Source organism: Macaca nemestrina, chromosome 15, assembly GCF_043159975.1.
Source record: "Macaca nemestrina isolate mMacNem1 chromosome 15, mMacNem.hap1, whole genome shotgun sequence".
NCBI classification, from domain to species: Eukaryota; Metazoa; Chordata; class Mammalia; order Primates; family Cercopithecidae; genus Macaca; species Macaca nemestrina.
In genome coordinates, this window is record NC_092139.1 from 17201765 (window position 1) to 17215673 (window position 13909).

Here is a 13909-nt window from a genome sequence, read left to right on the forward strand (position 1 = left end):
CACAAACATATGATAGCTCTTACCTTCCCCTTCCTCCATCATAGCTCGTGGCTGAGACAGGGCAAAGCACTGCATTGTTTCATATCTCTGGCGCATTTCAGGACTGGCGTTTATGTCTTCCAGAATATCATGTGGTGTTTTCATCAACATACGGCAATTAAATGTATGGCTTTTTTGTCTCTGGGTCTCATTTGTCCAGGAAACTCCATTAACTTTGGAAAACAAATTGAAATGACATTTTAAAAAGCTTGTAACTCATTCTATGACCATTATCAAGAATTCAAGCTGCATTTTCTCATTATGCATGTTTTCCATAGTTATATCTATACTAACATTTCAGGCTGGCAATATACAAAACATATGAATAATTTCAACTTTAACAGAAATCTCACTGCATATTTTGTAACTATATGCCTCTTAAAATGTATACCAAATTTTTAATTCACTGACACCATATGTCAAAATTTTGCTATTAAATCACATGCCTTTCTACCCTCATTTGATGGCTGGACTTCCTAAAAGATACATTCAATTTTCTAAGAAATGGTCAAGGAAAAAAATTTAACCTATTTAGAAAATACACATTAAAAGCCTACCTGTAGATTTTGGTAAATTTTTAAGAAAATCCTTTCTGTCTTCTTCATGTAAGATATTGTAAACACTTGTGTTAACCAGGTCCTCTTGCTTATATTGCAGGTATTGTGTGACATTTTCTGACACAAATACAATGTTTCCATCTCGATTCACCACAAATAGGAAACCATCCAATGCCTAAAATAGGATATGTTAATACAGGCTGTTATTAACTGAATTGTATACTCCTTCCTCTAATTCTTAAATTGAAACTCCAACCATCAACATAACTGTATTTGGAAACAAGACCTTCAAGGAGGTAATTAAAGATAAATGAGGTCATATGGGAGGGGACCCTAATCCAATATGACCGGTATCCTATAAGGGGAGAGAAAGACACCAGGAATGTGCATGCAGAGAAAAGGCCATGGGAGAACACAGTGACAAGAAATGGAGAATCCAATCCTGCCGACACCTTGATCCTGGACTTCCAGCCTCCAACACTGTAAGAAATAAATTTATTTGGTTTAACCTACCAAGTCTGTGGTATTTTGTTACAGTAGTATCAGCAAACAGCAGCCATAGTAATAAGCAAAATGTGTAAAAACTACTGCTGACTTAATTACTGCAAACAACTATAAGCCACCATTACTACTAACATTAGCACCATTATTACAGGCCTTATTGGGGGGGAAAAAAAGAAGAATTGGGGGTGGCAGAGTGTGTACATAAATATGTTCAGCATGAAATCTGAATTAATGTCTAATCTAATTTTTAAAGAATTATATCTTCAAAGGAGCTTTTAAAAGTGAGAAAAGCATCCTTAGCTCTTCCCATTTTTTCCATTTGATGCCAAGTCAAGCTACAGAAACTGCTACAGCATTCCTTAATGAGAATTTACAAAGATGAATTTCACAACTGATCAACTAAAAGTAGTTGGAACAAACTACCTGAAACAAAAAGAAGTTGACAAGTTAACTTTATGAAGGGCTTCAGCCCCTAAACAAATAAAATGCACATATTTAAGTGTTAACAATTCCTCAAGAATATAAAACCAAAGCGTGCCATGTGATTAATCATGCAAAAATTCACCAAAAATGTCTGAGCTAAAACGTACAGTCATCATCCCCCGGTATCTGTGTAAGATTGGTTCCAAGACCTTCCAAAGACGGCAAAATCCAAGGATGCTCAAGTCCCTGATATAAAATGGTGTATTTGCCTATAGCCTATGCATATATATTCCAATATAATTTAAATCATCTCTAGATTACTTATAATACCTAATACAATGTAAATGCTATATAAATAGTCATCACACTGAAGTATTTTTTTATTGGTTTTTTTTTTTTTTTTTTTGAGACTGAGTCTTGCTCTGTCACCCAGGCCAGAGTGCAGTGGCGCAATCTAGGCTCACTGCAAGCTCCACCTCCCAGGTTCACGCCATTCTCCTGCCTCAGCCTCCTGAGTAGTAGCTGGGACTACAGGCACCCACCACCACGCCCGGCTAGTTTTTATATTTTTAGTAGAGACGGGGTTTCACCATGTTAGCCAGGATGGTCTCAATCTCCTGACCTCGTGATCCACCCGCCTTGGCCTCCCAAAGTGCTGGGATTACAGGCGTGAGCCACTGCGCCCAGCCATATTTTTTATTGTTTTAACATTATTTTTTATTTCTTCCCCAGCCTCCAAATCTGCAGTGCAAAACCCATGGATATGAAAGGGCCATTTGTACCCAAATATCTCTGTGAAATTACAGGTTACCTTTCCTTTCCTGCTTCTTTATATTTTTATGTTTGTATATGTGTGATTTCTCAATTTGCAACTATATTTTTACTAGGGGGCCAAGGCTTCCTGAATTATGTATATTGTAAATTTAAGAGCATTTTACCATCATATTCAGAATACTGAATTGTCTCAAAGAAAAATGTTTTCTTTTTGTTCTCATTTCCTAACCAAAATTTATTCTTTTTTTATAACTTTATAATAAATCAAACTGCAACACAGCTTACTGGACAGTTAAAATCTTTATACTTGCCTGAAGTAAAAGCGGTCCTAAGGAGTCTTTATCAATAACTCCCTGCCCTGTAGAAGATACATCGGCTTTTTGAACATCATCATCATTGGAAATAGTTTTTCCTGAAAAGACAGAAGGTGGTATAACAAATAACACACTTATCAGTTATAGATTAAATCATCTTGAAATAGTCCCCAGAAGAGACATAAAGATACACATGCACATGCCCATACATACATACAAAACGTTTCCTCATAAGAGAATGATGCTACAATATTATAACATCAAAACTAAACTTCATAGTTACCCAGGAAGCCAGAAGATACCTAAATTGTTTCACTACTAAATGTACTATCCCACAGCTTCCTGAAAGGGAACTAACAAATGACAGGGAATTGTCTGTTAACCATTTCTAAAGAGCATAGCTGGGCCGGGCGCGGTGGCTCAAGCCTGTAATCCCAGCACTTTGGGAGGCCGAGACGGGCGGATCACGAGGTCAGGAGATCGAGACCATCTTGGCTAACACGGTGAAACCCCGTCTCTACTAAAAAATACAAAAAACTAGCCAGGCGAAGTGGCGGGCACCTGTAGTCCCAGCTACTCGGGAGGCTGAGGTGGGAGAATGGTGTAAACCCAGGAAGCGGAGCTTGCAGTGAGCTGAGATCCGGCCACTGCACTCCAGCCTGGGCGACAGAGCAAGACTCTGTCTCCAAAAAAAAAAAAAAAAACCATAGCTGGAGGCCTGGTGCAGTGGCTCACGCCTGTAATCCCAGCACTATGGGAGGCTGAGGCAGGTGGATCACCTGAGGTCAGGAGTTTGAGACCAGCCTGGCCAACATGGTGAAACTCCGTCTCTACTAAAAATACAAAACTTAGCTAGGCGTGGTGGCGGGTGCCTGTAATCCTAGCTACTTGGGAGGCTGAGGCAGGAGAATCTCTTGAACCCAGGAGGTGGAGGTTGTAGTGAGCTGAGATCACACCACTGCACTCTAGCCTGGGTGACAAAGCGAGACACTGTCTCAAAATAAATAAATATATAAATAACAAAAAGCACAGCTGGTCAACACATTTGTCTATTCCCATACTTGTTAGCCTCTACCAGTTGTAGTCTCTACCCAAATAAAGGAGCAAAAAGGCAAATATAGCAACAAGTCCCTTCTAAAACAGGGGTCCCCGACCCCCAGGCCATAGACAAATATCAGTCCATGGCCTGTTAGGAATGGGGCCGCACAGCAGGAGGTCAGCAGTGGGCAAGTGAGCAAAGTTTAATCTGTATTTACAACAGCCCCTCCCCATCGCTCACATTACCACCTGAGTTCCACATCCTGTCAGCTCAGAAGCAGCATTAGATTCTCACAGGTGTGCAAACCCTAATGTGAACTCCGCATGCGAGGGAGCTAGGTTGTGTGCTCCTTATGATTCTCTAATGCCTGATGATCTTGTCACCCCCAGATGGACCCGTCTAGCTGCAGGAAAACAAGCTCAGGGCTCCCACTGATTTCTGCATTATGGTGAGTCGTATAGTTATTTCATTATATGTTACAATGTAATCATAATAGAAATAAAGTACACCACAAATATAATGCACTTGAATCATCCTGAAACCATCCCTTCTACCACGTCCATGGAAAAACTGGCTTCCACAAAACCAGTCCCTGGTGCCAAAAAGGTTGGGAACCACTGCTGTTTTAAAAGACATGAGTGTTTTTATTACCTTGTTCTTTTATTTGACGTATCTGTCTTACTGTTTCCTTCAAAATCGCACATTTATCTGGTTTGACATTGAAATTGTCAATATCACTAAGATTGGCAGATATCAGCTCAGCCAATTCTTCAATATATTTACTTTCCTGCTCCCGTCTCCGCTTTTCACCACTGCAGGTAAGACTAAGGGAAAAAGGGTAGAGAGGGAGGAAAGGAGACATAATACATATCACAAAAGAGCTGTTAGCAGAATCAGCCCCTATACAACACTATTACCTTTTTTTTTTTTCCTTGAGACGGAGTTTCGCTCTTGTTGCCCAGGCTGGAGTACAATGGTGTGATCTCAGCTCAATGCAACCTCTGCCTCCCGGATTCAGGCGATTCTCCTGCCTCAGCCTCCCTAGTAGCTGGGATTACAGGCATGCGCCACCATACCTGGCTAATTTTTGCATTTTTAGTAGAGATGAGGTTTCACCATGTTGGTCAGGCTGGTCTTGAACTCCTAACCTCAGGTGATCCACCCGCCCTGGCCTCCCAAAGTGCTGGGATTACAGGTATGAGCCACCACACCCAGCCTATTATTTTCATATGTAAACAAACTAAACCCAGCCAATGTAAACTATCAAAAATGCTGTCTTGGAGAAGCAGTACAACATAATAGAGATTCACGTAAACCTAAATCCAGTTCCATCTTTGTTAGCTAGGTGGCCTTGGGCAGAGTTAGCCTCAGTTACTTCATCTAGAAAATATGAATAAATAATCTTTACTTCTTAGAGATAATAAAACAACTAACAAATAATAACAAAAACACTGGTAGCTACTTACTGATGATGAAGTTTTATTCATCATAGATTGATATTTTTCAGCTATCACATTAAACCTCAATTGACATGACTTTGGCAAATACTTTAAAAGCTATGGAGTAGTGTTGTATAGATTACATTATTTTGTTTCTAATTTTTAAGCTTCTCATTTCACTTGGTAAAAAAAGGATGCAACCTAACAAATGATAAAATATCAACTTATTACCCATTCTTAAAAGACAGCAAAGATTCTTACTTATAATAACTGTCAGACCTCTGAGCCCAAGCCTGCATGTTTACATCCAGATGGCCTGAAGCAACTGAAGATCCACAAAAGAAGTGAAAATAGCCTTAACTGAGGACATTCCACCATTGTGATTTGTTTATGCCCCACTCTAACTGATCAATGTACTTTGTAATCTCCCCCACCCTTAAGAAGGTTCTTTGTAATCTCCCCACTCTTAAGAAGATTCTTTGTAATTCTCCCCACCCTTGAGAATGTACTTTGTGAGATCCACCCCCTGCCCAGGAAACATTGCTAACTCCACTGCCTATCCCAAAAACCTGTAAGAACTAATGATAATCCCACTACCCTTTTGCTGGCTCTCTTTTCGGACTCAGCCCACCTGCACGCAGGTGAAATAAACAGCCTTGTTGCTCACGCAAAGCCTGTTTGGTGGTCTCTTCACATGGACACATATGACATAACCTTGGTCATCTATTTGTAACTCCTACCCCGCCTTCCATTCAGAAATTCTTATAGTATCACAAATTGTTAATATTCTACCTTCTATCTGAATCAGCAATAAAAAAAAAAAAAAACTTCTATTACATCAGAAAGATGTACATCTCATCAGTAACACTCTATTTACCATGAAGTGAAACCACCAAAAAATCTAACCAGAGAATGTAAATGACCAGAAGTTAAAATGTTATCCTTAAACAAAGGCAGAGGGAGAGAACAAGTGTGGTAAAGCACCAGGAAATAAGTCACCTACCCTTGTCCTGGAGCATCACATGGCAATTTGTGTTTTCGTGAATCAGTGGCCAGTGGATCCAAGTTTTCTCCTAATCCACTCATCTTGAATATACATCAGCAACTAAGAATAATTAGAAATAAGATAAGCACATTAAAAAATATACATGACTCTATGAAGGTGTTATATGACTGAATGCATCTTGTAATTCAGAACTACTTTCTTTAAACAGATAATTCCCAATATTCTTTTTCATAAATGCCTATACTGAAAACAACCTCAGATTTCACATTCTAATATAACTATGCAGAATGTATGTACAACTCCAAGTCAGAAATGTTCCTCAAGTCCTACTAAAAATGTGTCTCTTGCAGGGAATGGTGGCTCATGCCTGTAGTCCCAGCACTTTGGGAGGTCGAGGCAGGTGGATCACCTGAGGTCAGGAGTTTGAGACCAGCCTGACCAACATGGTGAAACCCCATCTCTACTAAAAATAAAAAATTAGCTGGCCATGGTGGCGGGCGCCTGTAATCCTAGTTATTTGGGAGGCTGAGGCAGGAGAATCACTAGAACCAGGAGGTGGAGGTTGCAGTAAGCCGAGATGGCACCACTGCACTCCAGCCTGGGTGACAAGAGCTAGACTCAAAAAAAAAAAAAAAAAAAAAAAATTGACTGATGGAAAAATAGGATGCTTTGGTTAAAATTTCATTGATGAAGAAGATAAATGTAGAGTACTTCTTGTTGAGAAAGATGAGCAGGTTTTAATACTCAGTAACAATTTAAGACATCTACTAAGCTCTCATTTGCTAAGAATTTTATCTGTACTAAACTCTTGTTTAGAATAAGGCATTCACTGTTGTAAAGAATTACATGTCAACCAACGAACCTCAACGATTCTAAACTATTTTTTACTTATTAAAATGCATCTTGCGTTCCAGCTAAATTCTGAGACATATGTTGGAGGACATAAATTTCCACTAGGTGGCAGAATGCTACCAGGAAGGAAGACAGATTTATAAAAATGAAAATTTACTCAAGATGCTGATCAAACTTCAAATGTGTAGCTTTAAAAAAAAAATCAAAGCAAAAAAAAACAAAAAAATTAAAAATTAAAATCACAATATAAATCAGAAAATCTAGATTGCAACATTGTCTTTACAGATGCACTAAATATGTATTAATTACCAAGAAAATTCATTCTATAACTTTGGTTGTAAAACGGAAAGGCTAAAAAGCTGAGATGATTTCAATATTTGCTTTTTTCCCCATGACAAGTTTAAATGGAGGACAGAAAAATACTTTAACCTTTATTAGTAGTGGCTCACTATTATGACTTTAAAGCACAGTCAGATCACACAATCTTGGGGGTATTGTATTTTAAAAAAGACAAAGAAAGTCTGTAAACAGTCCAGATTTTAAAGGAAGCTATAAGAAAATACAACTAAATGCAATATTTGATCCTAGACTGAATCCTGTGCTGGAGGTAAGAAAATGCTATAAAGAATATTTTTGGATCAACTGACAAAATTAGAATATGGACAACTGACATAAAAGTATGTTGTCAATATTAAATATACTTAAGTTGATAAATGAACTATGGTTATTTAAGAGACCAATATTCTTAGTATAATATTTGGGGTAAGAGGGTATTACATATGCAAATTATCCTCACATGGTTAAGAAAACTTGCATATATAATGAGTGAGTTGAATAAACCTGGGAACCAGGACAGGCAGGGCAAGGATGAGGAAGGGAGTTGACACTAGGTGAATCCTGATGAGGGGATAAACTGAAAAACTCTTCATACTATTTTCTTGCAACCTTGCTTTAGTTTAAAATTTTCCTCAAATAAAAGAGTTTTAAACTTAAAGGTATGTTCAGTTTTGATTTTCCAATTTTCATATTTAAAAAGAGTATCTCAAGTAATCCCAGTGCTTTGGGAGGCTCAGGCAGGAGAATCACTTGAGTTTGAGCCCCATCTGTTCAACACAGTAACACCCTGTCTCTAACAAATTTTTTAAAAACCTAAGCCAGGCATCATGGTACACCTATAGCATTAACTACTTAGGAGTAAAACAGGAAGACTGCTTGAGCCCAGGAGTTTGAGACTGCAGTGAGCTGTGATCACGCCAATGCACTCCAGCCTCGGTGACCAAGTGAGACTCTGTCTCTTAATAATAATAATAAATTAAATAATTAAAAAGAACCAGGCGCAGTGGCTCACAACTGTAATCCCAGCATTTTGGGAGGCTGAGGCGGGTGGATCACAAGGTCAGGAGTTCGAGACCAGCCTGGCCAATATGGTGAAACCCCGTCTCTACTAAAAATACAAAAAGTAGCTGGGCATGGTGGCATGCGCCTGTAGTCCCGGCTACCAGGGAGGCTGAGGCAGGAGAATCGCATGAACCCGGGAGACAGAGGTTGCAGTAAGCTGAGACCCAGCCACTGCACTCCAGCCTGGGTAACAGAGAGCGACTTCATCTCAAAAAAATAAATAAATAAAATAAAAAGAATAGTGATTCCATTCCTTAAGTACAAAAATAGAATAATTCTTGCTATGTCTCTATAATTGGTTTTATATTTGTTTCATTCAAAGGTTATTTTTAAATTGAATGGCAAACTATCCATTGAGTAACAACTTTTTTTTTTTTTTAAGACAGGTTCTTACTGTGTCACCCAGGCTGAAGTGCAGTGGCACAATCTCAGCTCACTGCAACCTCGGCTTCCCAGGCTCAAGCAATCCTCCTGCCTCAGTATCCCAAGCAGCTGGGATAACAGGTGAGCACCACCACGCCCAGCTAATTTTTGTATTTTTTGGAGAGAGGGTCTCACCAAGTTGCCCAGGCTGGTCTTGAACTCCTGGGTTCAAGTTATCTGCCTGCTTCAGCCTCCCAAAGTGCTGGGATTACAGGTATGACCCACCACACCCAGTCTACATTTCTTTATTTTAAATATGTAATTTATTCCACATTCTAGATATTATTTCCTTACTTTGGCTTTTGTCTATAAGCTGAATCCCTGAAACAAATGGATAAACTATTCGGTGGATAACAGCACTTCTTTAATTTGAAATATATAATTTCGCCTATATTCTCAATATTATTTCCTTTCTTTGGTATTAAGTTGGTATTAAATATAAGGGGTCTACCACGTAATAGGTGGTCAATAAATGTCTTGAATAAATATTGAACACATATAAAAGCAACATTCAACCTACTAAATCATAGTGTAGAATTTTCCTTTATTCTGATCTATAACAATCATTCAGTGCAATCCTACTGCTTTAAACTCTTTAAATGTTTACTTCTACAGTTGATATACAGTGTTATAATAAATTCTGGCAGCATAAATTAAATCAATAGAAAAACTAAGCCATGACAATCTCTTAATATGCAAAAAAATTAATAAGTACAAATATCAGTTTAAACCAGAAACGCAGATCATTTGTGTTAAGTCAATGTTTATGTGCATATAATGAAACCTAAATATGTCTACCTATATCCATAGACACATGCAGCTTTTTCTCTTGATCTCACAAAACAAGCTACACTGTACACATAAGCCTGTGCCATCTTCCTGCTACCAGACTTACTCCTTCACAGAGTCAAACCTAATTATCCAAAAAGGTACTAAGGGAAGGCTGGCAGGGGTGCCTCATGCTTGTAATCCCAGCACTTTGGGAGGCCGAGGTGGGCGGATCACGTGAGGTCGGGAGTTTGAGAGACCAGCCTGACCAATGTGGAGAAACCCCATCTCTACTGAAAATACAAAATTAGCCAGGGACGGTGGTGCATGTCTGTAATTCCAGCTACTCAGGAGGCTGAGACAGAATTGCTTGAACCTGGGAGGTGGAGGTTGCGGTGAGCCAAAATCGGGCCTGGGCAACAAGAGTGAATTCTGTCTCAAAAAAAAAAAAAAAAAAAAACCTAAGGGAAAATAACTTAAAACCATGAAAAAGGTGCTTACCCAAACATGAAGGTATAATTATTTAAGATATAAAATATTTCTATCTTATTTTTGTTTTGTTTTGTTTTGCTTTTGAGACGGAGTCTCACTTTGTCACCCAGACTGGAGTGCAGTGGCACGATCTCAGTTCACTGCAACCTCCGCCTCCCGGGTTCAAATGATTGTCTTGCCTCAGCCTCCCGAGTAGCTGGGATTATAGGTGTGTGCCACCACACCTGGCTAATTTTTGTATTTTCAATAGAGTCAGGGTTTCACCAAGTTGGCCAGGCTGGTCTCGAACTCCTGACCACAACTGATCTGCCCGCCTCAGCCTCCCAAAGCACTGCAATTACAGGCATGTGCCACCATGTCCAGTCTCTATCTTGGTTTTTCAGGAATAGGTTGGGTAGATTTGTAGTTCTTAATTAGACATGGACAAACCTTAGGTACATTACTGTATAACTGTATAAGACACCACAATGTCTAAGAATAAATAACAAATTGTTTTACAACAAAAAGCGAAGTAGAGCAAACATCTCCTGAATTTCATTAAACTAAAGAAAAAGCTCAATATGAGAAATAAAAAAGCATTTTTGGTCCCCAAAGTAATAATTTCAACATATACAATATTATATTCCTGAGCACAAATGACTATGACAAACCCTTCAGGTAGTTTTCTATTTGGTATTAATCTTAGTTATAAACAAAAAATCAAAAATGGCATTTGTTTTAGTTGCCATACCTGTTGTCTCCTTCTCATTGGGGGGATGTTAGTTTGGTAGATTACTCATTTTAAGATATAAAAGGTAAATGTCTAGCACACACTAGATCTAGATCACTTTCAATCAACAGTCAAGAATGAAGATGAGAGAGGGGAGCAAGGCATGTACCAAGACCATGAAGTTCTTAACCGGTAAGAAACATGGATCAATAACTGCCTGAGACTAGCTTACAGTTTTACATCTTAAATTACAACCCATCTAGTTTGGAGAATATATAGAGTTGATAAAATCCATCTTCAAAGGGGAAATAATATAGCACAACAGTCTCACAGTAAGTTTGATTATAAGAACAGTCTAGGCCAGGCGCGGTGGCTCACACCTGTAATCCCAGCACTTTGGGAGGCCGAGGCGGGTGGATCACCTGAGGTCAGGAGTTCAAGACCAGCCTGGCCAATATGGTGAAATCCCATCTCTACTAAAACTACAAAAATTAGCTGCGTGTGGTGGCATGCACATGTAGTTCCCACTACTCGGGAGGCTGCGGCAGGAGAAAAGCTTGAACCCGGGAGGCGGAGGTTGCCAGTGAGCCAAGACCGCTCCACTGCACTCCAGCCTGGGTGACAGAGTGAGACTCTGCCTAAAAAAGAAAAAAAAATAACAGTCTATTAACATAAAGTCCCTTCTTAATTCTGACTCCCTACAATTAGATATTATCACCGATAGTTGAATATAAAAGAAATTAGGGCCTATACTTGCCCCCAAGTAATCTGTCCTCCTGAAGTTATATCATACATCCAACTGTGAGATGCATCCATATTTTGAAGTTTCCACTGCACCTCTAATGCACTTCCAAGAAGATACACAATCCAGTCTCAGAAGCCTTTTCAAGCCCCTGGCCCCAAAGTATCGAAAAGAACTAGAAGGAGGAACTTCTCGTTTTATCAGAATTCAAAGGCTAAAACCGAGTCAATCTTTCAATATAAACTCTACTACCCAGATCCATAAGCCATTTTTACAACTATTTTCCTTATCTAAAATGTTTCTACTAAAAAAAGTTCTATGCTACACTACTTAAATGTATTAAATATGGCAATGCACACTAAGACTGCATTTTAAAAAAGGCTGGGCGGGGTGGCTCACGCCTGTAATCCCAGCACTTTGGGAGGCCAAGGTGGGCGGATCACCTGAGGTCTGGAGTTCAAGACCAGCCTGACCAACATAGTAAAACCCCATCTCTACTAAAAATACAAAATTAGCCAGGCGTGGTGGCACATGCCTGTAATCCCAGTTACTTGGGGGGTTGAGACAGGAGGATTGCTTGAACCCAGGAGGTGGAGGTTGCAGTGAGCAGAGATTGTGCCACTGCACTCCAGCATTGCACTCCAGCCTAGACAACAAAAACGAAACTCGGTCTCAAAAAACAAACAAACAAACAAACAAAAACCTGCATTTAAGCAATATATTCTATGCAATTACTTTTTTTTGGAAGGGGGGTGCAGTGGTGCAACCTCAGCTCACTGCAACCTCCACCTCCCGGGTTCAAGCAATTCTCCTGCCTCAGCCTCCCAAGTAGCTGGGACTACAGGCGCCTGCCACCACCCCGGCTAGTTTTTGTATTTTTAGTAGAAATGGGGTTTTACCATATTGGTCAGGCTGGTCTCAAACTCCTGACCTCAAGTGATCCACCTGCCTCGGCCTCCCAAAGAGTTGGGATTACAGGCGTGAGCCACCGTGTCTGGTCACAATTACTTTAATGTAGAATAGTAACAATTAGAATACCTTTCAATGCTATCAAAATCTAATGCTACTTCTATATTATATGAAAAAGTTCAAAGCATATCCATAAGATTTAAAATGAACAAGTATCTTAAAACAACTGGATAGAATGTTTCCTATAAATACTATAGGCCTTTCTATACGTAACATTCAAGCTATGGAACATGCTGAAGCTTAGACATCAACGGAATATATAATAAATTGCTAGAAAATGAACTTTCATGGAATAACTAATTAAAGCTAAAAATCAGCAAAGGATTATACCTGCTAGCTCAAAAACCATGAAAATTTTGGTATTAGGCTTAGCAGCACTTATCAGCTTTCCTTTTGGTTATTTGGGATTAAGACAGGAGGGAAAAAGTTTGATTATACTCAGCAAATTAGCCAAATGGACAAGGATACAGGAAATACTCCAGGTCCAAAAGGAAAAGATATCAATCAACACTACCGGTGTTCATTAGGCATGCAAGAAGTTATTTTGGGGGACCTAAGAAAAGCTATACTGTGCCAAAACAGGAGATGGGTTATCCAGTAAATCTAAATTGACATAGGGACCAACTAAAATGGTTTACTTTTCCTGAATTAATAAGGGAGAAATGAGGAGATAATTTTGTGGTAGTACAATGCTAGGCATCTCACATACACTGGATAATTTATTTACCAGGACCCTCCAGAGTATGTATTACTACAATAGTCCCATTTTACAGATAGGGAAATGGCTAAATAACTTTCCACTAGATCACACACAGACTCTGGATGGCAGAGCTAGAACTACAATATTTTTTCAGACTTCATAACCAACAAAATATGTATCAAATGTTTCTTGGGCATTTTATTCCACCCCCAAACACCACCAAAACAAGCCATTTATACCACTGAATCACACTATAGCCAACCAGTTAGCCAGAAAATTTCTCAGCTTATCAGTAAGAACACTGAGAGGTTATGACAGCCATAGTTTAGGGGCATGCAGTATTAGGGACAGAGGCAAGGAGTTGCTCAAGCTTAGCAGATACTAATGCTCCCCTCAAGCACCTTACCTAACCATTACCCTCCAAAGTCACTAAACTGCCCTTTGTGGTGTTCTAATATTACCCATGACCCTTACTTCCACTTGAGATGGTCAATGGCTCACATAGCAAAAGGAAAATTTGAGATCGAAAAGTACAAACTATACCCTAAAATGGTCAGTCAAGTATTGTTATTCTTTGGTTTGCTATGATGAAATGGTGGAGCTACTTGACTATCCCAGCAGCAATTTAGTTTATCCATGAGGCTTGTTTCCCTAACTTATATAAGGTATGATTAAATACACTAATTAGAGAGAGGTTTGGTGTATTTCTTGAGAATCACAGTAACTTAGGGAAATTTTTTCAAACAGCTATGGATCTGAAC

At 39.2% G+C, this 13909-nt stretch overlaps 1 protein-coding gene across 6 annotated transcripts in view; it reads right to left on the reverse strand.

Annotated features, from left to right (window-relative positions):
- The window catches only part of LOC105496496 (nuclear receptor coactivator 3), a 157506-nt gene that overhangs the window by 26435 nt on the left and 117162 nt on the right, over positions 1–13909 (reverse strand). For 5 of the 6 annotated variants that reach the window (XM_011766997.2, XM_011767001.3, XM_071079167.1 and 2 more), the window contains 5 exons: positions 6093–6194; positions 4302–4474; positions 2609–2709; positions 597–771; positions 24–212 (listed from right to left, as the gene is read on the reverse strand). In XM_011766997.2, coding sequence (XP_011765299.2) covers positions 24–212; positions 597–771; positions 2609–2709; positions 4302–4474; positions 6093–6175 — 721 coding nt within the window. In that variant the 5' untranslated portion in view covers positions 6176–6194. Of the gene's footprint in view, positions 1–23; positions 213–596; positions 772–2608; positions 2710–4301; positions 5031–6092; positions 6195–13909 lie in introns of those variants that run through there. The other variant, XM_071079168.1, reaches the window with a different exon arrangement.